This window comes from Lemur catta, chromosome 9, assembly GCF_020740605.2.
Source record: "Lemur catta isolate mLemCat1 chromosome 9, mLemCat1.pri, whole genome shotgun sequence".
Classification (NCBI taxonomy): domain Eukaryota; kingdom Metazoa; phylum Chordata; class Mammalia; order Primates; family Lemuridae; genus Lemur; species Lemur catta.
In genome coordinates, this window is record NC_059136.1 from 39,397,392 (window position 1) to 39,424,599 (window position 27,208).

General features: G+C 40.2%; 1 protein-coding gene and 1 non-coding gene across 4 annotated transcripts in view; one reads left to right on the forward strand and one right to left on the reverse strand.

Moving 5' to 3' along the window:
* Nucleotides 1–5,824: 5,824 nt before the first annotated feature.
* Nucleotides 5,825–5,897, forward strand: TRNAM-CAU. Its single transcript has one exon. It is a non-coding gene; the product is annotated as a tRNA-Met (tRNA).
* Nucleotides 5,898–9,751: 3,854 nt separating this feature from the next.
* The window catches only part of TBC1D31 (TBC1 domain family member 31), a 62,928-nt gene continuing 45,471 nt past the window's right edge, over nucleotides 9,752–27,208 (reverse strand). For all 3 annotated transcript variants that reach the window (XM_045560539.1, XM_045560540.1, XM_045560541.1), the window contains 9 exons: nucleotides 26,432–26,664; nucleotides 25,725–25,877; nucleotides 23,486–23,621; nucleotides 19,218–19,310; nucleotides 15,989–16,129; nucleotides 14,683–14,877; nucleotides 12,512–12,650; nucleotides 11,917–12,012; nucleotides 9,752–10,092 (listed from right to left, as the gene is read on the reverse strand). In XM_045560539.1, coding sequence (XP_045416495.1) covers nucleotides 9,959–10,092; nucleotides 11,917–12,012; nucleotides 12,512–12,650; nucleotides 14,683–14,877; nucleotides 15,989–16,129; nucleotides 19,218–19,310; nucleotides 23,486–23,621; nucleotides 25,725–25,877; nucleotides 26,432–26,664 — 1,320 coding nt within the window. In that variant the 3' untranslated portion in view covers nucleotides 9,752–9,958. The remainder of the gene's footprint in view (nucleotides 10,093–11,916; nucleotides 12,013–12,511; nucleotides 12,651–14,682; nucleotides 14,878–15,988; nucleotides 16,130–19,217; nucleotides 19,311–23,485; nucleotides 23,622–25,724; nucleotides 25,878–26,431; nucleotides 26,665–27,208) is intronic.

A 27,208-nucleotide genomic window follows, 5' to 3' on the forward strand; every position in this document is an offset into this window, starting at 1 on the left:
TGAAAGAGTTTTGGAAATAGGTAGTGATGGTTTTACGACACTGTGAATTGTACTCAGAGCCACTGAATTTTACACTTAAAAATGGTTAAAATGGTAAATGTTATGCAACATATATTTACTATAATTTAGAAAATAATATAATATACACAAACTTATTTAATTGTACACATTTTTACTTTTTATTTTTAAAATACAGAATGCTCATGATTCTTGCACAGGGACCATGCTAATCTCTGTATTGTTTCAGTACATGTGCACTGGAGCGAGCACTAACTGTACACTTTAAATGGGTGAATCATATGGTATGGGAATTATATCTCAGTAAACCTGCTTTAAAAAAAAGAAAAAGAAAAACACATGCCGGTTGCGTAAGCCATTAAGTTCTGACTGGTGCAGAGATAGCTGTCTCATATAGTATGTATGCATGCATATATTTTATAATGATTACATATTATTTGTGTAATAAAAATATGCAAAAACAGAATTTGTTGGGTTCCCCCAAACAGGCCCTTCTTTCCTGTTTTCCTCCCTGGCAGTGGCATCAGGACGTTTCTGCACATTGCTCATCCCAATCTGGAGTGACTCTTGGCTTCTCTTGACAGTTGACTAGACCAAAGTCCTGGCTGACTCTGGGGAATGTGTCTCCACTTGGCTCCCTCTAGACCTCTGCAGCCACCTGCCGGGATGTGCTGTCACCGCCTTGAGCCTGGGTTGTTGCCTGGGTTTCCCAGGTGGTCCCTGCCTGGGTCCCTCCAGCACCATGAAGATGAATCACTCTCAGATTTCCATTAAGCTCCCCTGCTCAGCCAGCCCTGAGCCCTCCACCCAACACACCCACACCCACACACACACACACACACACACACACACACACACACAGTTTCCACTCTGTAAAATGGGATTACAAAAGCCTCTACTGCCTGTCAGATACAATCTAAACCCCATCAAATGCCACTTGGACATGTACCCCAGAGGTACATGAAGACGTCCCAGGAAGAACTTTCCTAAAATTGATCGGCTGGAGAAAGAGCTGCTCTACCCCACAGGATCATGCTACTTAACCGTGAAAACTTCCAGCCCTGCAAATAAAGGGAACGTTCAATTCAAAACATTGATTTAGAAGATAAGAAAGTGAAAGACTCTAATGACTTACTAATTATTGTAGTTTCCAATTCAAAACTGAAAGAGGACCTAACCATGCTAATAGATTGATGAGAGTAATTTCTGATCAGTGATTATTAGTATGTAACTTGAAATGTGTCTAAGGGATTGTTTTAGTGCTGTAACAAAACTCTTTCCATTACTTTTTACTTCTTCATGTGAACAAGGTTTCTCAGCATTGATATCTGTAAATATGAAAAACAAGAATAGAATTAATGCTGAACCCCATCTCATTCTACAAAAAGTAACAGTTGGCCACCCAGACATGAACTAAGGGGGATAAAAAAGTCACAGCCATCTCATGGATATTCATTTTTGACAAAATTTTCCATTTAATAATCATTCTTCAAATCTATAAATATATTTATGATTTTTGATTGTATACTAATAAAAGTAAGACGTCCATCTAGAAGAAATTTTGACATTTAGAGCCTTATGGTAACAGAAAATAAAAAATTTCAATTTGTGCACATATTTTTGTTGCTGAGAGGCATGCTAGGTGACCAATAAAAGCATTCAAACATAAAGTATCTATTATAAGAGGATAAAATTTTGTAGCGGGGAGCAGAATGGAAATATGACTTCAAAGGGGAAATTAAATGTAAACTTTCCAAATGTTAAAGTGGGCTTATTCATGTGTATTCAAAATAGATTATGGTTTCTGTGGAATCCCTGGGATATTTAGATTTCATTGGGTACATTTAAAAATGTCATCTACTCCTTTTTAAAATCAGCATTTACAATATACTGGAAATTACATCCTTTGCAACCGTTTGAACTTACAATGAGAAAGTTTAGGTATCAGCACAAAAGAGGAGGTACAGAGATGTTTTTCAAAATTATTTTAGAGGATGCGCGTGGGGAAAAACATTTGGAAACTGCTGAGCGGGAGGGAGGGTGATGGTTGGAGCTTGGGCTGGTCGCTTGATCTCTTTGAATTTGCGTTTGCGCGTCCGGGAAGTGACGGGCGACGGTATGAACCCCTTCAGGCTGTTCCGGGAATGGGGCTAAAGGAGCCTCCACGGGGTCAGCGCCGAGCGGGAGGAAGGCGAGCTCTCGGCTGGGGAGGAGGGTGGGGAAGGACGCAGATGCGGAAGGAAATGAGGACCAGGTTCTCGCTGAGGAGGTGACTTCTGACCTGGCTGATGAAGGCCAAGGAAGATCTCCGCGTCACAACCAAGTGGCCTGAGGGTGGACAGGGCGTGCCAGGGGGTACAGCCGGCGCAAAGCCCAGAGGTGGCCTGGGCTGCTGTGGCGGCTCCTGCGCAGGCGCGGCCTGAAACCCTTGGGTCCCCTTCCAGGCCTCGGCGTCGGTCACTCACCGCCGGTAGGAGCCTCTGTATGCGGCCCTACTCCCTCGCCCGCGACCCTGTTGGCATGTGGCACCGACCACCCTTTATTCCAGACTCAATCAGAGCGCGCCCCCGGTTGCCCCCAGAGCATCCGTGGGGTGCCACGCGGGCCCCATCCAGGCTGTAAGGAAGCGTGTGTGTGTGGGGGGAGGGGTGTCTATGTGTGTGTGTCGTTGTCCTCGAAGGCTCAGAAAAGTCTTTAAAAATTGGTGGCACATGTATTGAAAAGATGGAGGCACTTTATGGAGCGAAATATTTGCACTGTGTGCCCCCCCCGCCCCCAACTCATGCTCTCCCCACCTCCCATAAACAAGCTTGGGTGGCGGTGGCCACCTCAGCGTCGGGGCCCAGCCTGGGGCCCTGCTTGCGGTGGTGGCGCAGTGTCCCGAGTCCGACTGGAGTAACCACGTTGGGGGCCGGAGCCCGCGCTCGGCGGCGGCGACCTCTCCGCACAGCGTCCCCTGGCGGCCGCGGGGCTCAGCCAGGCCCGGGAAGTGACCGCGCCGAGGGGGCGATAGGGGAAGGCTCCCCTCCTCTTCACCTCCCCCCTTCCCTTCTTCCTTTTCCTCCTCTTCCTCCCTCTCTCCCTCCGTCCTCCTTTTTCTCCTTCCTAGTTCCTGCAGTTTGTCTTTTGAATTACTCTATTTAAACATTTAAATAGGTTATAGATTAACATAAGTCAGGTATTTAAAAAAGTACTCAAAGGCCTACAGTGAAAAGTCTTCATCCCAGAAAAACTGTCAGCCAAATCCCCAAATTGAGGGACATTCTACAAAACACCTGACCAGTACTCCTCAAAACCGCCAAGGTCATCAAAACCAAGGAAGTCTGAGAAACTGTCACAGCCAAGGGGAGCCTAAGGAGACCTGACCATGGAATGTAATGTGGGGTCTCACATGGGATCCTGGAACAGAAGAAAGGAGATCTGAATCAGAATGGACTTTAGTTAATAACGTATCAACATTGTTCATTAATTGTAACAAATGACCCAGACCAATGCAAGATGTTAATAACATGGGAAACTGAGTGCAGGCTTTGTGGAAGCTCTTACCATTGCAATTTCTCTGTGAATCTAAAACTGTTCAAAAAATAAAGTTTATTTTTTCAAGTCTTCATCTCACCTCTGTCCCCAACTATGCAGTTTCCGTCGCTCAACGTATTAATCGTTGATCTTAGATTTTTGGGTATCCTTTTAGAGGCTCAGTGTGCAAATATTAGCAAATATAAACATCCCCCCTTTTACACGTCGCATGCTCAGTTCTGCAATTGTCCTCCACTCATTTAATATTACCACATAGAGCGTCCCTTGGTTTTTGTTTACAGCCTGGACAGACTGTCATTCCTGTGGCCAGTTCCCTGTAGATGGACACGGGCTGCTTCCAATTTTGTTTTTTCCATTCAAACACGACTTCGGGGAATAACCGTGCACGTGGCTTGCCAGTCGTGGGACTGCCGGAGCCGCGAGTGGTCTGTTTGTAACTGTAGTAGACAGGACCCGGAGATCTGGGTGGAACTGCGACATCTGGGTGACACCCAAAGTGCGCAGTCCACAGGGCCGCCCCAGCAACCTAACCCTGGACCGCCGCCCCTGTGCGGGATTCCCGCGGGGGGAGTGCGGGCCGCAGCGTCCCGAGGCTGGGGGAGGTGGCGGGGTGACCGCCCTGGACCGTGGGGACGGGGAGCCTCCAGGGGGCGGGTGCCCAGCACGAGATCCGGGGACCGGCAACCCGCCCCACCCCACTACTCCTCCTTCCTGGCCCCCTAGCTCTGCGGCTCCCCCTGCTTGCACCTGTCCCGAAACTCCCACTCCTTCCCGCTCTGGGAGGTCGGGCAGCCCCCACTCCTCCGCCGTCCAGTCCAGGGGGCTCACCCTAAATGCAGCGAGATTCCCCTTCCCCCCCAGGACGGCTTCCTCCCCCCACCCCCAGCAATTCTGGTGCCCGCTGTCCCGATACTATTCTCTCCACCTCCTTATACTGCTACTTGCCCCCTTAACAACCCACCCTGCCTCCCGAATTCTGGGCGATTTTAAAAATTCCGCTCAACATTTTCTAGGGCAAAACTTCAGATCACACAGGGACGTTGGCATAATCGTACAGCGAATATGCGTACGCGCACCACCGCGTCTGCATTAACGTCCTCCCTCCACCGCCCGGCCTGGCGTCCTTCTGTCCGTCCGACCGTCCTCGCCCGGACCCGCTTCAGACCTGCGGACCCGGCGCACTTCCCAGAGCTTCCCCATGCCTGTCCCAGGCTGGTGTTCGGCCCTAATTTACTTTTTCTTCTTCTTTGTTTTTTTTTTTTTTGGAGACAGAGTCTCTGTTGCCTGGGCTAGAGTGCCGTGGCGTCAGTCTCGCTCACAGCAACCTCAAACTCCTGGGCTCGAGCGATCCTCCCGCCTCGGCCTCCGAGTGCTAGGATTACAGGCGTGAGCCACCGTGTCCAGCCCCTAATTTACTTTTTTAAAGGTGAAATTTAGGTACCGCGAAATATACAAATCTTCAGTGTGCCGTAGTCTGGCTGATTTTAGATAGTGCGTGTGAGAGTATTTTTTTAATAGTTACGTATTTTTAACATGTATTGGGGAAAAAAACCCTTACCCGTTTCCATTGAAGATAATGACATGAAGTTTCCTTTAACAATGAATGTATTTAAATGAGTTCATGTAAAGGGCTGGGAGACGGTGGGGGAAAGGGAAGGGACCACCCAGGTGCAGAGGCTATCGCCTCAGGGCTAGGGCCCTGTCCCGAGCCCACACGCCTGCAAGAAGAGCGGCCCCGGCCGAGGAGCTCTGGGTGCCCGTGGAACCCGGGGCGCCGGGACGAGGCTGGGGACCCGCAGGGTCAGGGTCAGGGGTACGCGGTGGGGGCCGGAGCAGCGTGCCTGTGTCTGTGTTTTCAAATCATTATGCATCTGCGCCCCCGCCCCAACTCCTTGAGGCTGGCACTGTCCCAGTCAACGTAGCACCCAGCACCCAGTACCTATTAGGTACCTAGTAAGTGTTTCACGCCCTCACGAGCGTGCAACGCTTTGTAAGCACTCTACAAAAATAAGAGTTCACAACAGTAGCAGGAAATCCCCAATGACCCCCTGCCGCGTGCAGCGTTGGCAGGCCCTCCGTGGTGTTTGTTGATTGATAAACAGGCGGAAGAAGACCGGAGGGCTGGTGTACAGATCTAGAGGGGCGCCGGAGACTTAAGATTCCAAGGGTCCAGGGTCAGAAATACAGCGGTTGTAGAAATAAGACTGCACATGCGCAATTGGATCGCCGCGTAGCCTCATTATTCTCTGGGCGGAAGACACTTCTAGGTGCCTCGTTAGCGCAGTAGGTAGCGCGTCAGTCTCATAATCTGAAGGTCGTGAGTTCGATCCTCACACGGGGCACAATACTTTTGTTCGCTCTTCGTCCTTACTCCTGCCGGAAAGATGGGTTTTGTTTGCTTTTCCAAGTCGGAGGCTAATGTTAAGGGGAGACTTAGGGAAAAGGCTTTCCTGGGCCGACTTAGCCGGGACCCGGGGAGCCCCTGCGCCCGTCGGGGCCTGGCGCTACCCCTGGGCCATCCGTTCTGCCCTGGAGCACGGGTCGTCGTGGGGACGCGCACCGGAGCCCCGATGCTCACGGTCCAGGAGGGCGCTCCGAGCGCGGCCGAGTTCAAGGCCCTCTAGTGAAGGCAGCAGAGTGGCTTGGGGACAGGGTCTGGGGCCGCGGAGTGCAGGCGGGGAGGTGGGCAGGAGCGATGGGAGGTCAGATAGTGGAGGGCACTGGAGCCATCGTGGAGCCGGGAAGTGGCGGTTCCCGATAGGGTCTCGGGGAGAGGGCTCCCCGAGTCACGCAGGGGGCATGCCGCACGCCAGGGGCTGCGCGGACGCTGCATCCGAAACAGGTGCCGCGACTGCAGCCCTCACCTGTGAAGTTCCTGATATCCAGTCATTCTGGAAGATCCATCTCCTTTCAGCACAGGTCAAATGGCAAGTTAAATTGAGACGGGATAGCTGTAACTAGCCCTTCATCTTTCAGCTTTTTGATGGTGGCACCAATCTCTACAATGCCCCCAGGGATAATTGCGATAATATTTTATACTATTTCATTCTTAGGCACAGTGCAGTCAATTATCAGTAGCTCCAAATCCTTTAATATTACTACTTCCCTGCTGCCTTTGACTGTAAATGAGTATCTAGTAGATTAATGCTGCCACTTGGCCTCTGCTACCACTAAGTCCCATTGTCCTCACTGAAACCAGCGAGCATTATCAGTGGTAGCATCTCTAACCATCACATACGGTTCGTTACAGGAGCCACCACGGAGCTTCTCAGTTTTGCAGATCCTCACTCAGGGCCTTCATGAAGGAAGTGTCTTTTGGGAGCAGAGCATGTCATTGGGAGGTCAGTGAGAAGGCCACGTGATAAATCCACTCCCACATTCCTATCTCCCTAAGCCTTTGGATACCTTCATCTACATCATGCTGGGGAAATTCTGGCATCTCAATCTCATTAAATAGAGCCCAACATTGAGTCTCCATTTCTGTCAACTACCCACGTAAACTACAGAGCCACTTCCAGTTTCATGAGTGTGGCAGTTAGCAATTCATGGCTTCCCAGCTCCAAACTCCCTCTTCAGTGCCTGTCTGCAATGCCCAACTGCACTCTCCCAGCATTTCTCCTACGGTGCATGACGTTGAGGTGTCAGCAGAGGCTGCTGGAGGATGCCGCAGGAGGAATGGGGCTCCTCTTCTGACTCCAATCTGCTGTTGTGCTTATTTTTGTCCTGTGTCAAGGACCATTAGCGGTGCATGTGCACCGTGGACATCCAGTGGTGCTCTGCCCCAGCCATGTGCCCAGAGCACACACTCTCTTCAGGCCTTCATGGTCCCAGCCCGATGACGACTTCACTGGAGTCTTCCCAGTATGGACCCTGCATGTTCCAGGTCTCATGCCCGCAGCACCACCCTGAAGAGCTCTGAGCACCTGCCGGCCAGTCTTGGTTTGCCTGTGCCCAAGGGTAGTTACCCATGGCCCTCTGAACATGGACAATGTGCACACCGGGGTGTACACCATCCTGACAAGCAGGGGCCTGATGCTCGGACTCCCTGTGCACTGCCACCCACCAGCCTTGGATTGTCTGTGCCCCAGAGAATTGTTTCTTGCTGCCTGGGAATGTGGACTAGCTGTGGCCTGGACAACTCTGAGACTCTCTCCAATATCCAGTGGTCTGCAACCCCCTTCTCTGATGAGGTCTGAACCTGAGCCTTGAGGAGGGAGAGGTCTCCCTTCCAAGTTCATCTTTCCTTGAGTTCTCTCCCTTAGTCCTAGGTAATCTTTAGAGCTCTCTATCTTTATAGTTGCTCCCTGCCATAGTTTAGTATGTCTTTATATTAAACTTTACCTGTTCAAATTATTGTGTGGTTTGTCTCCTGATTGGACCCAGATTGATACAATGAGATTAAACATTAAATCCAGACTCTCTGCTAAATGTACCTAGTCCTTATTAAGCACCCAAGTCCCAATTATTAATAAATTAAGCCTTATGCAGTCCTTGCAGTCATCAACTGCTGTAACAGTCAACATGTAATCACTGTGGAAAGGCCTTCAACAAATGCTCAAATCTTGCTCAACATCAGAGTTCATACAAGAGAAAAACCCTATGAATGTAAATAAATGTGGAAAGGCCTCTAACCAAGTAATAACTTATTCAACACCATGGAATTCATACTGGAAAGACAACACTCTTTATAGTCAAATGTGGAGAGGGATTTGGCTGAAGCCCAACATTCAGCCAACATGGTACAATCTGCACCAGAGAGAAACCTTATGAATGTAATAAATATGAAAAGGCAGGCCTTTAATGACCACTCTTCTTTAACAAAGTCAAGGGAATACTGGAGAGAAACTTTTTGAATGTAGCCAGTGTGTAAAGAATTTTAGCCAAGCTCAACTCTTATTCAATCCTGGAGGATTCACATTATAAAGAAATTGAAGTAAGATTGAGGATATAATGTCAAGAAGCAGGAAGAGATAATCAGAAATGTATTTTATATATTTCATTAAATGTGATAACCTTTGAAATGCCAACCAAACACACATGACCAAGGAGATTCAGCCAAGTATCTGAAATCTGCTCAGGCAGTGACTTCTTCAAGATTATCATTGGGAGAAATGTAGGCTCAGAAAACTGGAAGAATGTGATAAAGAGAACTTCTTCATTTGGTCGAGAGTATTCATAACTCACTTTCACTTAAAAATTTTTTAAAATAATGAACTATTACAATACTATTAATATATAAAAAAGAGAGTTTTTTGTGTGTGTGTTTATGTGTAGCTGCAAAACCAATCTGAGTAGATGTAAATTCTAGTAAAAGAGGACCTGAAACAGAGGTAAAAACCCTGGCAACAGACAGCTGATTCTGGCTGGCAGAATCACGTATTGTAGAACATGAATGCTTTTAGGTGAGCAAGCAATTTTCTAGTTCAACAAAGTTCCCATCACACCCTATATATTGTAAATTCTGTGACTCCTGTTGCCAAACACACACCATTTTGGCCCATGAAGGGATGTCTGTAACCAACTGAAAACATACAGAAAATTAGGCTGAGAAAACTACTCTTGGGAAACCAATGCCTTGCATAGTGCCAGGATATCATTTTAGGTCTCTGCCTGCTGGATAGAAGAAAGCGCTCTGCTTACTGCAAATATTTGGTTCAACATAAGATTATGTTTTGTGACCCCAGAAAAAAGAGTTACTACTATGTATTGCACACTTACTATATATTATATGTCAAGCACTGGACCAGGAACTTCATACACGTGATCTTATTTAATCTTCATATCAAGTTCATGAGCTATTTCTACCTTCCTTTTAGAAACGGGGAGAGTAAGGTTTGTGAAGTCATGAGCAGCCCTGCTGTGCTGTAAGGCAGAGAGAGGGAGAGAGACGGAGAGCTGTTGGTGCTGCCAGGAGAAGCTGGAGAGGCAGGGTCAGAGATGGGGAGGCTATGAGTACAGTGGGGTCGCTGCAAAGAGGAGGTCCTGCTATGGGGGGGGGGGGCGGGAAGACTGGAATTTAGGCCAGTCCACACTGTCAGGGCTCCACAGTTGCTCCTAAGATCTCTCAGTCCAGGTTGTATAATTGTTAAGATCGTTTCCTGTTTTCTGTGTCTCCATTTATCTTTAAAATAAACCCTCATCGACTAAAGTTACTGAAGTTTATGCTGATCTTTGCAACCTGAAAGCCTAATATAACTTTAATAGTTTCCAAACATTTTTATTGTGAAAAGTTTAAGAAGCCATTTACAAGCCAAAAATTAGAATTAAATAAAACACATAATCATGGATACATTTTCCTGTACAAAAGGCTGATCTTGATAGGAATTTTAAATAAATAATCTAAAAATCAGCGTCACTGATTGCAAAATAGGTATCTCGTGACTACCTCAAGGCAACACGCCTTCTATGTAGCCAAAAGACCAGGGGTTTGACATCTGTTACGAGCCTGGGCGGTGAGTCTCTGGCGAAGATTTCTCACTTTCTTGATAAGATCCTGTCCCGTAGTGTCCCATTCTATCGTTCTTCGATTTAAAGAAACTTGAAAACAAAATTTAAAATTAACAAAAGTTGAATTTTCTGACGTTAGCAATGATATAGCATTTAAAGATAAACGCGTTATAAAAATCAGTAATGAAATGAATATTCTAAAAACCAAATTTTTTGAACAAAAAGCCTAACATTACCTGGCCCTACATGGTTTCTTTTATAAGCTAAATATTTATTAATTAGTTGAACTGGATGAATGCTATCAGAGAACTTAGCTGCTTTTGATTACTTAGCATTTTTAAAATTTAGGATACAAACAATCTTAAATTAGGAACAAAGTTTGTCTAAGACATAATTTGAGTTCTTTGCAACAGTAAGCTTCCTTACTGTAATCTTTAATGGCAATGAGAAAAGGCATTCCAAGTCACAAAACTGTGAAATGCATAACAGGACTACTTTTCTAATAATGTAATAGAAATAAATGCTTTTAATATCAGCTAATACTGGGAGAGTCCGGAATCAAGATTAAAATATTACAGCGAGTCCAAGAGTTAACAGCCATTTCATACTGATTTAGAGGGGCTAGTAAATCCTGCAATTTGGAAAGAAAAAAAAATCATCTTAAAAATATACTTCTCTGTAATTTAGATATATATTCAAAGAGTCAGCCTCAATTTCTAAAAAAATTATTTTTTCCCTAAAGGAATACAACTTTTATGCTTTTTGTTTTGCTGCCAAATAACCTAAACTTACCAAATGTCCTCCACTCCATTTTGAAATTTAGAATTATCCAGTTAAAAATTTAAGTTCTGATGTGTCAGAATAGAGAATAATTGAGAATATCTTGTATTTCATTTGAATCACAAATGCTTTTTGGTTTAATTCATATTCTAGCCCAGAAATTTATAGATGCATATAAAAGTATGAATTAGTAAAAATATTTTACAAACACTAGAATCTCATGGCCTGTTATTAGATACATTTCTTATAAAGCTTGCCTTTTTGGGACCTTGTATAAAAGTTTATTCTTCTAAAAGATCTCAAAAGACCTCGTTAAATTCTGCTTCATCTATCTGGCAGTTGTATTTAAAAAGTTGGTTGAAACAAAGTCTAATAGTCTCCTGTCCCCTCCTCCTCCCTTTTTAAAATAAATAATATGCTTTACTGGGAAAATTGTTAGCTTCTTTCTGGCCAAATGCTGTGATTACATTTCTGTAAGATGTTTCCACCCTGTCCCTTCCAAAAATAAACAAAAGCCCCAGTGAATCAAGTCTGGGGGTCCAAAGGCAACTCATCAGCACAAAGCCATTTGCCGTCAGCATTTCTGCCGTGGGCTGGCCCAGATTCCATCAGACTGCCCAGAGCAGACACACGTTTCCAATGGTTGTTGGGGGTGCCCAGCCCATGTGAACAGAGTCAAGAAAATTCAATTCTGTAATAGCTTTGAAAAATAACCCAGCAATTTTCTTTTCACAAGGCTGTCAAAATAGTTATGAATCTCATATTATCAATTTAGTTAGCCATAGACTTCTATTAGAGCCTCCAACTATTCTTTGGGGCAGTAGTGCTGGTGCTAAAGACACAGAGAGGCATTAGTGATATTCAGCAAATTTCCTCTACTTGAAATTTAGTCTATATCCCAGTTTTTCCCCCAGCTGAAAATATGAGTGCATCTTGCTGTCTCCATTTTGGCATTCACACCATCAATGCCCTGGCAAGATGGCATCCACATTCTGTCAGTATAATTCAAGCCACAATTTTGCTTAACTACTGCTAAAATTAAAATGACAGAAGCATCCCCAACTCATGGATATTAAAAAGTAAAATAAAATAAAATAAAATGACAGAAGAAATCTTTCTTGCTTATCAACTTACTGTGTGCTGAGGGATCCATTTCAGAAATGTCATTTAACTGTGAGGTTCTAGGCAAACAGCTTGAGGCCACCTGTTCATTTTGGAACCTTGGTGCTTCTGTTATAAAAGCGAGGAGTTAAAGAGGATGTTTGGGAGTGAGTTATTAATTCCAAATGGTCCCTAGTAAATTAAAATTGCCAAGGATGGTTAAAAACAAAACCCCCTTTTTCTTTTCTACTCTTCTGAGAAAAATGCTGGAACCATTCAAAAGACAAGAGAAGTGAAGTTAGTGAGAATTAAGAGCTGAGCTGAACTTTTTTCTCGATTGGAGCTCTGTGGTATTGCTCCCCCCTCGAACACCTGGGCTCAGCCTCCTGAGTAGCAGGGATTACAGGTTTGGGCCACCATGTCCAGCTGGAGCTCTGTTTTTTTAACAGTCCTCCCTCCTCAGTTCAGCTTTTCCCTCCCAAAAAATGGTAACCAGTGATTACCTTTTGGCTGAGCAATAATTTGAATAAAAGTGTTGAAATACACCTCAAGGATTTATTCATAACAGATCACATTAAAAGAATGAATCTGTAATACCAAAAAGAGAAAGGTACCCGTGGACACTCACCTTTATTACACGGATTTTCAGCATGTTCTACAGCAGCGCTTATCTCCTGATTTAAAAACTGCTTTCTAGATGCATCTGATAGAGCAGCAGCTTTCTTTTCTGATCTCAAATAAAACTCTTTTTCTTCAGCTTCCTTCCACTAAATATAAATAAGTGGGAAAAAAAAGATCACATAAAAATTGTGGTAATGCACACTCCTACAGTGGAACAGCCCCTTCTGTTTTCTCTACTCCATTTTCCTTATACCCCCAGAGGGTAACTGGGGTGTCTGTGTTCGCCCAAGACTACTGAAGAATCTTGAAAGCAGAGGCAGGTTTTATGTATTGCTCAGTACCTCAGAGTGCCACAAAGCACACAACTACATCTCAACCACGGTTGAAATAATAATTCATTTTGATAAGTTTCATATCTCAAATCTTATGAGAGTAAGCTAGTTTTGTCTTAATGGCAATTGAGTTGTATTTAATGTGAATGCTATACTTTACTAATAAAGTCTACAAAATTCAGAGAATGAATTCTTTGCCCAGCTGTGGTCCACATGATGACCACAAGGAAGTATTAGCCCTTATTTTCTTCTCTATAAAATAAGAAAATAATAATCCTAAAATTAGCTCAGAGGATAACTAAAATAATGTTTAAAATACTACACTACTCCTAAAGTTGGCCAATGTTCTAGAAATGTTACATCTTTTACATGGAAACACATATATAATTTTTATATGTTATAGAAATACTAATGCATTAAATAACAAAAACCTTAAAGAATCACGAAACAGAAATGCCTGCAAGGACCACAGAGGTCCACCCGTTTTGTGTTACCCATGAGTAATACTGAGCCTGAGTGATTTCCCAAGGCCACTCGGTAGTCACGTTAGCTTGAGAACCCAGGACACCAGACACAAAGAAAGATTTCTGCATAACATGAAAAGCCCTTAAAATGATTCTGTCTACTCTCAGAAGCACCACTTTACCCAAAGTACAGTAGCACCTAATTTTACACAGTCTAGCCCTAGTGTCAGCAATCCTTTTCTTAAAGAGGCAGACTTCCACCACAAGTTTCCTAAGAACAGCCTCGGTGTTCTGGGAATCACCTCCACTCTCCCTAAGCCCGTCTTTCCTTTCCTAGAAGGGAAGGATAATAAGACAGGGCCCCAAGCCACTGGGATGGGCTAGGAGGAAAATGAACCTGGAATAGTGACTGGAAGGAAATATACTGTAAGCAGTTGTCATTCAGAATGGGCATTATGATACAGCATCAGAAAGAAGAATGAACTAAAGCCAGTTGTCTAGATCTTGATCTCTCCCCAGCTCTTCAGTATCTTTACCAAAGTACACGGTATCAGTGATAATTAACTACAAAGCATAGGTCCCAGAGTTGTTGGGAGGATCAACCAAAAGATACATTATGTGTGACATACTCTTAGTTGCTTCCTTAAAATCCAGTCTCTGATTCTTCTTTAGGAATAGAATCTTAATTTTATTTGGGATGATAATACTCCCAGCTAAAAATACTACTTTTCCCAGCATCCTTTGCAGCCAAATGTGGCTAGAAATATCATATGGGACTCCTGGGAAGGAGTTAAAAAGGAGATGACTCAGATGGGAGGTAGAGCACTTTATGCACTTGTGTCCTACCCTCTTCCTGCTGCCTCGATGGATGTGACGGCTGGTACTCCAGCAGTCATCTTGGATGCTAAGGTATCCTCGAGAATGAACACCATCCACCAAGTAGTATAGAAAGTATGAAAGATGTCATTTACCTGATGACCTTGGAGCCACAACATTAGACCTGGACTGCCTACCCCCAGACTACCCTTCTATCCTGTTTACAGTCACCGTTATTTTGGGTTTTGTTACTAGCAGCTATGCACAATTTCTACCTATTCAAAATCTTTTACATGGTAAGTATGAAAAATTAGATAAAGTAGTAATATTATTCAATTGGCCAGAAGAAATCCAGGAAGCTGAGAAGTTGAGGCACACTAATGTAAATGAGAAAGATGCTCAATCATTTTAGATAGCATCCATATTACATGACTTCTCTGGAAAACACCTATTAGATTATCTTTTCCAACAAAAATGATTTGGTTTGATGCTTTTGCCATTTGCCTATGTTCTATTTCAAAATTTCAATGCTTAATATAATAATAAAAAGCTTATAACACTATTACCTTCTTCGCTTCCTCCTCCAACATTGCATTTAATACCTCTGTTTCTTTCCTTCTGTTTTCCTGAAGGAGTCTGGCTACTTCCTGGTAACATTTGGTTCGCTGTAGATCATCACATTTTTGTTTATGTAAAGTTTGAATTTTCCAGTCATTATTTAGGCATGCTTGTTCAGCTTTTGCCATATTTTCTTTAATTACCTAAAAACAATTATAAATATCAGAAACAAGGTCAGACTACATAAAATTATGGTACATCCATTCAATGTATCCAAGTGCCTAGGGCAATTGTTCAGAATGCCAGCTGCATATTAGAATCACCTGGGAGTGTTTCAAACAAACTGACATCTGGGCCCCACCACAAATCAATTTTAAATCAATCTCTGGGGTGGCTGGATTGGATACCGGTACTGTAAAAAAAAAAAAAAAAAAAAAAGCTCTCTAGGTGATTCTAATGTACAGCCAAAGGTGAAAACTTCTAAGCTAGGGGATGGGTAGGATTGAACAATTTCCATGTTTTCAATACTCTGAGGAGTCAAAAGAGCCCATTTTAACAGACTGGACAAAAGCCTATAAAAAAAATGGTGGGGTATTTTGGAAGAATCAGCTAAGAGACTGTTGTAGAACAGAAGGTCTCTACCTGACGCTATGCCTGGTTTTTGGAACAGGACCAGACCCAGAGACAAACCCATTTAACATTTTGTCACAGAGGTAATAGAGAAAGTTCTTCTTTGAAAGTCTCAATTTCTATTTCAATACACTTAATCCAGCATTTCTGAAAGGGTATTCCATAAAAAACTCTCTAAAATAAATTTGGGGAATTTTCTTGAAAATTCACGATGTACAATATCCTCAAATTTGGCATGAAACATACCTAACTTTAAGACAGCATTTCCAACACTTATTTGACCACCCCCCATGTTACTGAATAATAGTTATCAATATTCCACAGAATATACTTTGAAAGTGCTAGCTTATATATAAAACAGGGACCTGATATTTTGCAGTTTAATCTATTCAGGGATGATTTCTTAGGCAGAACAGAGTAGGATAATATAATTAGTAAAGTTACTATTCTTTTGTATTTTCTTGTAAGTCTTAAAATTTCAAAGGGTAAGAAAAATACATGTCTATGACTGTCCATGGAGTAAGCACACTGTAAATAAAAGAAAGCAATGTGAGACAGCAACTGTGGCAATTGAAGCAAATTAATTAACTCAACTTTACAGTTTAACTTCAATTTTACTCTCTTAAAAGGGTAACAGATAGAAATTCCCCTACTATGTATACACTAAATTTACCATATTTTTACCTTCTGAGTTTGTTGGATCTGAGTTTGATCTGTTTCTATCAGTTTATGAAACATACGTTCTTCAAGATCCACTTTCCGTCTATAGACATCTGCATCTTCTCGCATTTCTTTTGCTACAGCTTCTTGATTTCTGGTAAGATTCTGTTAAAAAAAACAATTTGTAAAAAAATCACTGATTTATATAATAATGCCAGGACACAAAAATGACTTTTTTCTTTTCAGAATAGTCTTATGCACACAAAAACTGCAATCATCTAATTTTCAAAGTAAACAGCAAAGAGTGGTGACGTCAGTGAAAATGACAAAAGGCAGATCTCTGAAAATTCTCTCCTCCATAAAAGCACTAAGAACACTGACACAAACTGACAAAATCAACTTTTTCAGAATTCTGGAAATTAACTGAAGGCTTGTAGCAATTTGGGAAGCACTTATTCATAAAAATGACTGAATCTCAGTAAGAACAAGCTCTGTAACATTTTTACTTGTGTTATTCCTATTCCCACCCCACTCCCAACACTGGCCCTTGACCAGCTGCTGGGAGATAATCTCTAAGCCATGGGCCATGCTATATGCTACTTACTATATTTGACCTCTGGACAGGCTGGAGAGAAAGTAACTAAAGTCAGCCACGTGGGTACTCCATGCCTATGTGACCCCCAATAAAACCCTGGACACAAGACTTGAGTGGGTTTGCCTGGTGGGCAATACTTGTACATACTATCAAACATCTTTGCAGGGAAAATTAAGTGCTCTCTGTACAACTCGACTGGGAGAAGAAAACTGGAAGCTTCTGCCTGGTCTCCCCTGGACTCTACCCTATGTGCCTTTTACCTTCATTGATTTTAATCTGTATCCTTCTGGTGTAAGAAAATTTAACCATGAATATAAGAGTTTCTCTTGAGTTCTGATAGTCCTAGTGAATCAATGAACCCAAGGGTGGTCTTGAGGACCCCTGACACAGGTATATACGTATTAGCTCATTTAATCCTCATAGCAATCTTTGCAAGACTAGTATTATGCCAGGGAGAAGGCGCATATGTGTGAAAGAGAGACAAGAGACAGCAAGTAGACCTGACAAAACAAGGTCCTAGAAGATGATGAAAGGATAGGATCTGGATTACAGGTCAGTATTTACTTATGTTTCTTTTGTCTGTGCTTAGTTTTGTTAAAAAAATTTATTTAAATTAGATATGAAATGTTGGGCTTGTAATAGAGGTAATCATAATATTGTCTATTTTCTGGGACAATTTCTTTAGAAATACACATTTAATCAACTAAATGTAAGAGATAAATTGGACAGGTAAAGTATTAATCACTAAAGCTAATTTGAAAAAGGTAGTAGCAGCACATTATATCCGACTGATTAGATAAAGTTCAGGATTTCATAAGTTAGCCTTGTTGAGTAGTTTAACTCTTCTCTGACCCTATTGGTTTGCTTAAATAAACACTCCCCTTGAGTGATAGCAAAAAGAGATCAATAAACATTTAAATTTGCCTTCTGATCTGACACACAGAAAGAAACTCAGCATAACTTCTGTGGCATTCCTGCCAAAAGTGCATAACTTGAATCTTATCATGAAGAAACAACAGATACATGCTAATTAAGGGACAGTCTACAAAATATCTGGCCTATATGCTTCAAAAAACATCAATGTCATGAAATACAAAGAAAGATTCAGGAATGGTTCCATTTAAAGGAGACTAAAGAGGCTGGGCGCAGTGGCTCATGCCTCTAATCCAACAATCTAGGAGGCCCAGGTGGGAGGATTGCTTGAGCTCAGGAGTTTGAGACCAGTCTGAGCAAGAGTGAGATCCCATCTCTACTAAAAATAGAAAAATTAGCTGGCGTCATGGTGGGTGCTGGTAACCCCAGCTACTGGGGAGGCTGAAGCAGGAGGATCCCTTGAGCCCAGGAGTTTGAGGTTTCTGTGAGGTATGATGACGCCACTGTACTTTACCCAGGGGAACAGACTAAGACTCAAAAAAAAAAAAAAAAAAGGAAATTGAATCTCACTGTTACCCTTTTCATATTAAAATAAAAAGGAAAGAAAAAAAATAAAGGAGACTAAAGAGGCATGAAAACCAAAAATAGATAATCTTAGCTTTTCTTTTGCTTTAAAGGACATTTTTAGGACAAGTAATCAAATCTGAAATACATCAGACAATATTATATTAATTTCTGATTGTGATAATTGTATTGTGGTTATGTAAGAAGATTAACTAGTTTTAGGAAATATACACTGAAGTATTTAGGGGTAAAGGAGCATCATGACAGCAACTTACTATTAAACAGTTCAGGGGAAAAAAGCATGTGTGTATATGAGAGAATGATAAAACAAATTTAGCAAAAAATATCAGAAATTCTTAGTATTTCCTTGCAAATTTTCTGTTAATTCTGAAATTATGACCCCCTGATTGCCAATACTCCTCACTCCAAAAGAAAATATAGTAAAATGCAAACTTTAGCTTGCATTAGATGAATTACATCTAATTCAAAATCACAGGAGACTTAGCCAAACTGTAAATCCCTTGCCCAGTTCTAGAAAAAATTCAGTGTGGGAACCTAAAGTGTTATAGATATGAATGGAGAATGGATGCTATATGTTTTGTCTTATTTAATGTAGACAACAATCATATGTTTACCTGTTAGGAATTAGCAGTCATCACTAATTTCAAACTCAAAGTCTGATTTTAAGAGGGCTGAAGGAAGTGAAAACTTATGGTTTTAACACTGAATAAGTAACAAAATATTTTTCCCAAATAATAAAAATTTATAACAACAAAACTCCTTTTTCTAGTGTCTCGAAAACTAAATTATATGTACTAAGCAGGTATTTGCTGATTTGATTCCAGAAGATTCAAATTTAAAGTACTTTATAGCTCTCACAATATTTACCTTTCAAGATCCTTGTGAGGTACTGAGATAATTCTGCAGTAACTATTACACAAACATAGGATAACTCAGTAAGATGGTAAAAGATGCTGATGCAAAATCTGGGGCTTACATCTGGTGCTTCAGACACCAGACTAAGCTGCTAATAGAAACACAAATTAAAGAATTACAACGAACTGTACATTCAGACATTTTGGCTATCTTACAATCCTAGATGACACTGTATTCTGCTTAAGAAGGGAATAAAATGAACATTTAAAAATGATCAGTAAATACAGTATAAAAAGGGTTTGTAAAAACCTTGCTTTTCTTATTCTGTAAATAACTGATTTATACCTTCTCATAAAGTCTTTTTTGTAATTCAAGTTCCAGCTGTCTCATTTCCAGGTCTTTGGCTGTGGTAGCAATTTCTTGATCTCTCATATGTACCTATGACCAAACAACAAACTGTGAATACCAAAAAGAATTTACAGAATAATAAAGATTTAGTAATTTTGTAATCTGAACAATCACTAACAGTATTTAAAATAACAGGAATCGAGACTGGGCGCAGTGGCTCAAGCCTGTAATCCTAGCACTTTGGGAGGGCAAGGCAGGTAAGGATCCCTTAAAGGCCAGGAGTTCGAGACCAGCCTGAGCAACACAGCGATGTTCTGTCTCTACAAAAAAAAGTAGAAAAATTAGCCAGGCATGGTGGTGTGCACCTGTAGTCCTAGCTATTGGGAGGCTGAGGCAGAAGGATCCCTTGAGCCTAGAAGTCTGAGGTTGCAGTGAGCTATGATTGGGCCACTGTACTCTAGCCTGGGCAACAGAGTGAGACCCTGTGTCAAAAAAGAAAAAAAAAGGACTCAGGTTTTTGAAACCAGAGTAACTGAAAACATATTAATATTCACTACAAAACCTGGGAATAAACTCTCCAAGTTAAATTTAATTTTTTAAAAAAGAAACCACAATTACCATATGGCCATCTGTCCAGACTTGGAGAAGAGATGGCAGTTCTTGTCATATTATGGTGACCAATATTATGAGGTAGAAAAACTTGAGCAATTTGAATTTGGGGTAGATAAAAACACAGAATGTTTAATCTTACTAAACATAACATTTATAAGGCTCCTTTTCATTAAACTTCTATACTTTTATAAATTCGGTTTGACAACTAATACCTCCAGGTTCAAATTTATTGGGAACTGTTCATCTTGCATGTGTTCTGCTCCAACTTAGTTAATTTAGAGTTCAAAATCTCCAAAATTTGATTACTTGGAAGCTTTTTACTCCTATATACTAGAGGTTTTGAATAAGGCACTCACTAGACTAAAGAATCTTAGAAATCATGTTAAAGATTTGGCTACCTAAAACCTCTATTATTTTTAGGGGTGAGAATAAAGTACACGATATGTGTTTCAAACAAAACAAAACAACAAAAACCATAACCAATCAGCTATCTATTCTCATTCATTTATTCAGCAAACATTTAATGATTGCATTACTATCTGCATTCATAAGATAAAGTGTTAGATATTGTCAATTATGGTAAAAGACATGCTATCAAATACATATAAAAGGAGAAACAGTAAAAATGAGAATATAGTTGAATGTGCAAAGATATATATCCAAGGGGTAAAAGAAACCATAGACCAGGGACCAGTTCAACTTAAGGAAGTTACTGGCAAAGTGGCCAGCTCAAATGGGGGGATGTTTATTTGTATGAAGCAAGAGTAGTAATAATGCCAAGAGGTGGAGGAGAGGTTTGGCATAGCATATAATGCTTTTTAGGAATTTCAATTACACAAGCTCTTTTGCTTATGAATTTTCAGAGATACAAACAGCTATGTGCCAGAGCAAAAAACAGATCAGCTTTGCTTGCTGCTAACAGATGTTTGCAGTCACATGTACATGTCACTTTGGACTTAAGCAGTCTTTCTTGGTGGAGCCTGAACTGTGAAAGGAGCTTTTGCAGTTTGGCAGCGTTAAGAGCACAACATCAGAACAGGCAGCTGAAAGGATGGGAGGAGGCTGGAAGAGTAGGCAGAGGCCAGATCATGTTGCTCAAAGGATTTTATAGGATTCTTGGACCAAAAAATGCCTTCTCTTATCGCAAAGTGGTTTGGAATAAAGACAGAGTTCTGAGCCTGTATTACTTTTGGGGAAGAACACACACTTTTCTAGATAATGAAATATCAAACTCCTTTACTAGATGAGCTAATTAAAAGCAATCTTTATCAAAACTAGGTTAGCAACTCCCTAAATTACTGTATAAATTTAAGGCAATCCTAATAAAAATTTCAAGAGAATGGGGAGAGGTGGGAATTCACAGCGTGATAAAATTCTCAAAGTCTATTTGGAACAATAAGCATTTGAGAACACTGAGGAAAACTCTGAAAAGGAAGACTAATGAGGGGAATTAGGCCTAGTTATTAAAACATTACAAAACTACAGTCATTCAAAGAGTGCAGTACTGCCTTAGAAATAGAAAAAGGGAGGAGATCAAGTATGTAAGGGAATTTAATATGTAATAACCATCAGTTGGCAAATGACTTTGCTAATGTCTAACAAATGGTATTGAGACAACTGACTTGCCTTTTGGAAAGTAAGCTTCATCCCTAATTCATTCCTTACATTCAATTTTCAGACATATCAGGGGTTGGCAAACTTTTTCGTAAAGGGTCAGACAGTAAATATTTTAGGCTATGTGAGTCATATGGTTTCTGTCACCACTATTCACCTCTGCCACAAGCAATCACGGAAGATATGTAAACAAATGAGTGGGAAATGTGTTCCAATAAAACATTATTTGTAAACACTGACATGTGAATTTCATATATTTTTTAAAATTTAATATAATTTCATATCATGAAATGTTACTGTCTGATTTTTCAGAACCATTCAAAATGTTATAACCAATTCTAGCTCATGAGCCATACAAAATAGGTGGTGGGCTGGATTAGGCTGGTGCAGCGTAGTTTGCTGATCCCTGAGATACCTCAAAGATAAAACAAATAAGAGGAAAACATAAAACTAGAAGAAAATATGCCTATGTGGTAGTACAACCTTAGAATGGGAAGGCTTTTCTAAACATGACACAAAATCCAGAAGTCATAAAAAAAAAATTAATAAACTTGATGGTCTAAAAATTATCATATTTTGTGTGACAAAAAAAAATGACACCATAAACATTATTAAGAAACACACACACACCAGAGGAAAACACTTACAACATAAAACCCTACACTGTATGGCAGCTACTAACTACAAGTGGCTTTTAAAATGTGACTAGTCTAAACTTAGTTGTGCTATAAGGGTAAAATGATATTGGATTTCAAAGCCTTAGTACAAAAAAAGGGACAAAATATCTCATTAATAATGTTTTTATACTAATTACATTTTGAAATATTCTGCAAATATACTGAGTTGAATAAAATGTTACTAAAATTAATTTTGCTTGTATCTTTTTACTTTATTAATGTGGCCACTAGAAAACTTAAAAATTATATCTGTGTTCACATTTTATTTCTATTGGACAATGCTGCCCCAAATGACACAAAGAGGCCTATCAGTAAGAAAAAGACTAACTTGATAGAAAAATGGACAAATGTTATATGTATATAATTTATCTTCTACAAATGGAAGATAAATAACTGAAGAGAAATCCAATCTCACTAGCAAAAAAAAAAAAAAGGCAAATTAAAATAGACTATTTGTCACCTGTCTGTGGTGACAAATACTAAGACTGATGCACTCCACCATTGACTAGACTAGGGTATGGATACTCATACAGTTAAAATATCTTAAACTTTTATTTTTGGAGAACAATTTGGCATAACTTTGAATTTACTTAATAAAAGCATGTGTGCAAGTACTCAAAGATTTATACAATGTAGCAAGGTTTTATTATTTTCAAAACACTACAACTAACCTAAATGTTCAATAGTTCTCAGTCTCATGCATGAATTGAAAAAAAAAAAAAAAGTTCAATAGCAAAGATTAAATACACTGTGGTATATTCACACAACAGAATACTATGCAACCACAAAAAAGAGAAACAGACACACATAAAACAATAAGATATTCAATATATATCATTTTTAAAAGCAGGTCACAAAAACAGACTATATGAGAATAATCATCTCATTTTTGTATAAAGGAAAATAGGAGTATAATTATTACTCTATCTATAGACACACAGCTGCAAAGCTGTGTAATTAACCATTTTTAAACAGTGTTTATCTGGGGAGGAAATAGAGAAAATCCATTTTTAGCTTCATATATTTTTTACTGGAAATTCTTCTTATATTGGCCATGGATAAATTTTTATATTAAAAAAGAATATGTCCCCTAATTAAAAATTAATGGTTAACTGATTGATATTTCTATTTTTAGAGAAATAGTTACCAAGGACACTGGTCAATTTGCCTAATTTTCCTGGCATTTCTTAAATATTTAACCATTAATGAAATATAAAAGAGAATAAGAATAAATGAAGGGAAAAGTAAATAAGATTAAGGAAGCTATTTAGTATTCATGTGGACTCTACAAATATTAATTTGAAGGTGCTCATTACACTTAAATGACAGTAAATATAGATGATGTATATTAAGATAATAAACCTTTCTTCCAATTTCATCATCCAGTCTTCTTAGTTCCATTTCTCGTTGATCTTGCTGAAGCTTCAGAAAACGCCTTCTTGCAGCATCTTGTAAGTGTATTTCCTTTATTTTCAGCTCTCTTTTCACAGCAGCTAGTCTTAAATACAAAAAACATTATGTGGAACAAATAAAGCATTTCCCAATATGGTTTAATTTTTTTCTTAATTGCTGCCTGGTACCTACTTTGACAAACTTTTTCAATTTAACTGGTGCCACCGTAACATAACTGTTTATAATATATAAATGAAAGATGCCCAATTACACAAAGTCCGCCTTCATGAAGACAAATGGTCCACATGCAATTGGCTATCATTTTCACACTTAGACCTCTAACAGGTCCACCACTCAGATCATTTCAACACAATTGATATCCTTTATTTGAAGGAAGAATGCCAAAAAATATTCCAAAGATGATGTATGGTTATTCTTTGAGAATTTTAGTAGAAGGCTAATGGCTCAACTCGGTAATTCCTTTCTTTTTTTGAGAAAGAGTCTCACTCTGTTGCCCGTGCTAGAGTGCAGTGGCGTCGTCATAGCTCACTGCAACCTCAAACTCCTGGGATCAAGTGATCCTCCTGCCTTAACGTCCTGAGTAGCTGGGACTACAGGCATGCACCACCATGCCTGCACCACCAATCCCAGCTAATTTTTCGTTTTTTTTTTTTTTTCCCAAGACAGAGTCTCACTTTGTTGCCCGGGCTAGAGTGAGTGCCGTGGCGTCAGCCTAGCTCACAGCAACCTCAAACTCCTGGGCTTAAGGGATCCTCCTGCCTCAGCCTCCCGAGTAGCTGGGACTACAGGCATGCGCCACCATGCCCGGCTAATTTTTTCTATATAGATTTTTTTTTAGCTGTCCAAATCATTTCTTTCTATTTTTTTGGTAGAGACGGGGGTCTCACTCTTGCTCAGGCTGGTCTCGAACTCCTGACCTCGAGCGATTCACCCGCCTCGGCCTCCCAGAGGGCTAGGATTACAGGCGTGAGCCACGGCACCCGGCCATTTTTCTATTTTTTTGTAGAGACGGGGTTTCACTCTTGCTCAGGCTGGTCGCGACCTCCTGGCTTCAAGCAATCCTCCCACCTTGGCCTCCCAAAGTGCTAAAATTACAGGCGTGAGCCACCATGTGAAGCCAGTAATTCTTTTTAACATATATTAGAAATCTGTTTCATAAAGTTCCACCCAAGAATAAGAATCAATAAACTTATGGAAGTGAGTTTCCCAATAAACAGGCTTAGTCTCAATGCTTATCCCATGACTTTGCTTAATTTAAACATTTTACCTTGTTAACATACTTTTGTTTATTTATTTAAAAAATTCTTTTTAAGAAGCAGGGGTGGAGTGGGGGGAGTCTCACTACATTGGCCAGGCTGGCCTCAAACTTCTGGGCTCAAGTGATCCTCCAGAGCAGCTGGGACTACAGGTGCATGCCACCATACCTGGCTAACGTACTTCTGAATAAGCATTTAACTCTTCTTCCCCTGTCATTTAGTATTAAATGCATAATGAATTAATCATTTTATGTTACAATTGTCTGGTCACACAGATATATTTAAAACACAATTTAAAAAATTATACTCCACTAAAAGTGATTTACCCAACACTATATTACAAACCATTTCTAACCACTACAGAACGATGATTCTAGGGCTTGGTGTGGTAGCTCACATCTGTAATCCCAGTACTTTGGGAGGCTGAGGTGGAAGGATTGCTTGAGCTCCAGAGTTTGACACCAGCGCGAGGAAGAGTGAGACCCTGTCTCTACAAAAAATAGAAAAATTAGCCAGGTGTGGGAGGCTGAGTCAGTAGGATCGCTTGAGCTCGAAGTTTGAGGTTGCAATGAGCTATGAAGACGGCACTGCACTCTAGCCTGGGCAACAGAGCAAGACTGTCTCAAAAAAAACAAAACAAAACAAAAAAACAATGATGGTTCTAAATAATGTCCTTCAAGGTCATTAGATCCTGTATTACTTGTAAATAATCAGTGCAAAGTTATATTCATTATAGTTTTAAAATTACATTTTCCTATATGCCAATTTTTTGAAAAGAGGTATACAAAGATTATTTTTATTAACTTAAATATTTGCTTAATGGAAATACTATAGCTGGGTATACAGTGTTGTTCCTAAAATGAAAAACTGAAAGAAAACAGAAATTATTCAACTCATACATCAAAATTTTTTAAACAAGTGATAAATCATACCTCTGTCTTTGTTGAATCATCTTCTCTTCCTCTTGTAAGAGCATTGCTCTTCTTGTTTCTTCAGCTTTATGAAGTAGTTCTTGTTTCTGGTACCAAGCTTCGTCTTCAACTCTTTGCTGGTCTACTTCAGCTTGCATATCTTCAACTGTCTGCCTTGAGTAGATAATATTTATTATTATGAAAACACAAACAAGAAAGCTAAGTAATTTAAGTCCAAGAACAACTAAAACACAGAATGTATATCTGATTAATGTATTATCAATTCTATTTCCATATGCAAGATTTAGCTATATTTATTTTTGGCCGGGTGTGGTGGCTCACGCCTATAATCCTAGTACTCTGGGAGGCCAAGGCAGGAGGATTGCTTGAGCTCAGGAGTTTGAGACCAGCCTGAGTAAGACTGAGACCCCATCTCTACTAAAAATAAAAAATTATCCAGGTGTGCCTGTAGTCCCAGCTACTGGGGAGGCTGAGGCAGGAGGATCTCTTGAGCCCAGGAATTTGAGGTTGTAGTGAGCTATCATGACACCACCATACTCCATTCACCAAGGGCAACAGAGTGAGACTCTGTCTCAAAAAAAAAAAATACTTCCAGCCTTCAAACTCTGATTTTACACAAATACTTAATAATTTAAATGTATTTTTCATTAAAAACTTTCTTATTTATAACATTTTATTTCATCAGAGAACAACTATTCCATAATTACCTCTCTCTTAAGTAATCCAATTCATCATTCCTTATTCTTTCTCGTTCCTGTGTCTGATAGTCCACAATAAACTTTGGATATTGATTAAATACTGGATATTGCCCTTTTGTCAGTGCAACAAAAGCATCAAGCATGCTGTCTGGATGAATGTCACTAGGCGTGGTCTCCATAAGATGATAAACTTCTCTAATCACAACGCTTATGTCCAGGTTATTCCGATGGTGAAAAAAATACTGTAAGAAAACTTGGTGTTTAAACAGAGATTTACCTAACAAAGCAATTATGAGGTAGAACTAAAACAAGAGTTTGCAAATGTAAACGTGAATTTTATCTTTAAAAATATTTTGATTTTTGCAAATTCACTGAGGGTTTTCTTAAGTTTTAAAATGAAGACTCAATTTCCTATTTTCAAAATGTAATACAATTTCACAATCATATGAAATTCTGAAATAAAACTATTTACATTTTAGCTCAAAATGAAAGCTTCCATGACAACAGAAAAAGAATGCTTCAACAGTGGAACACCTTTTCAGCTTGAATTTTTCCTTCACAATCTAAAATAAATAAGTTATAAAATAGCTCGATTCTTTAAAAATGTCTGAAATGTTTCCACATCATCTTGGCAGATCTAAATTCTAAAATATATATATTTTAGATATTTATATGTATGCATCATATGATCATGAAGTAAAAATAAGTCACACACACCCCAAAAACCCAACTAATTTATCCTGTTTACCAAAAAAGCCTCTCCCTTTCAAAACTACCTCTAATGCT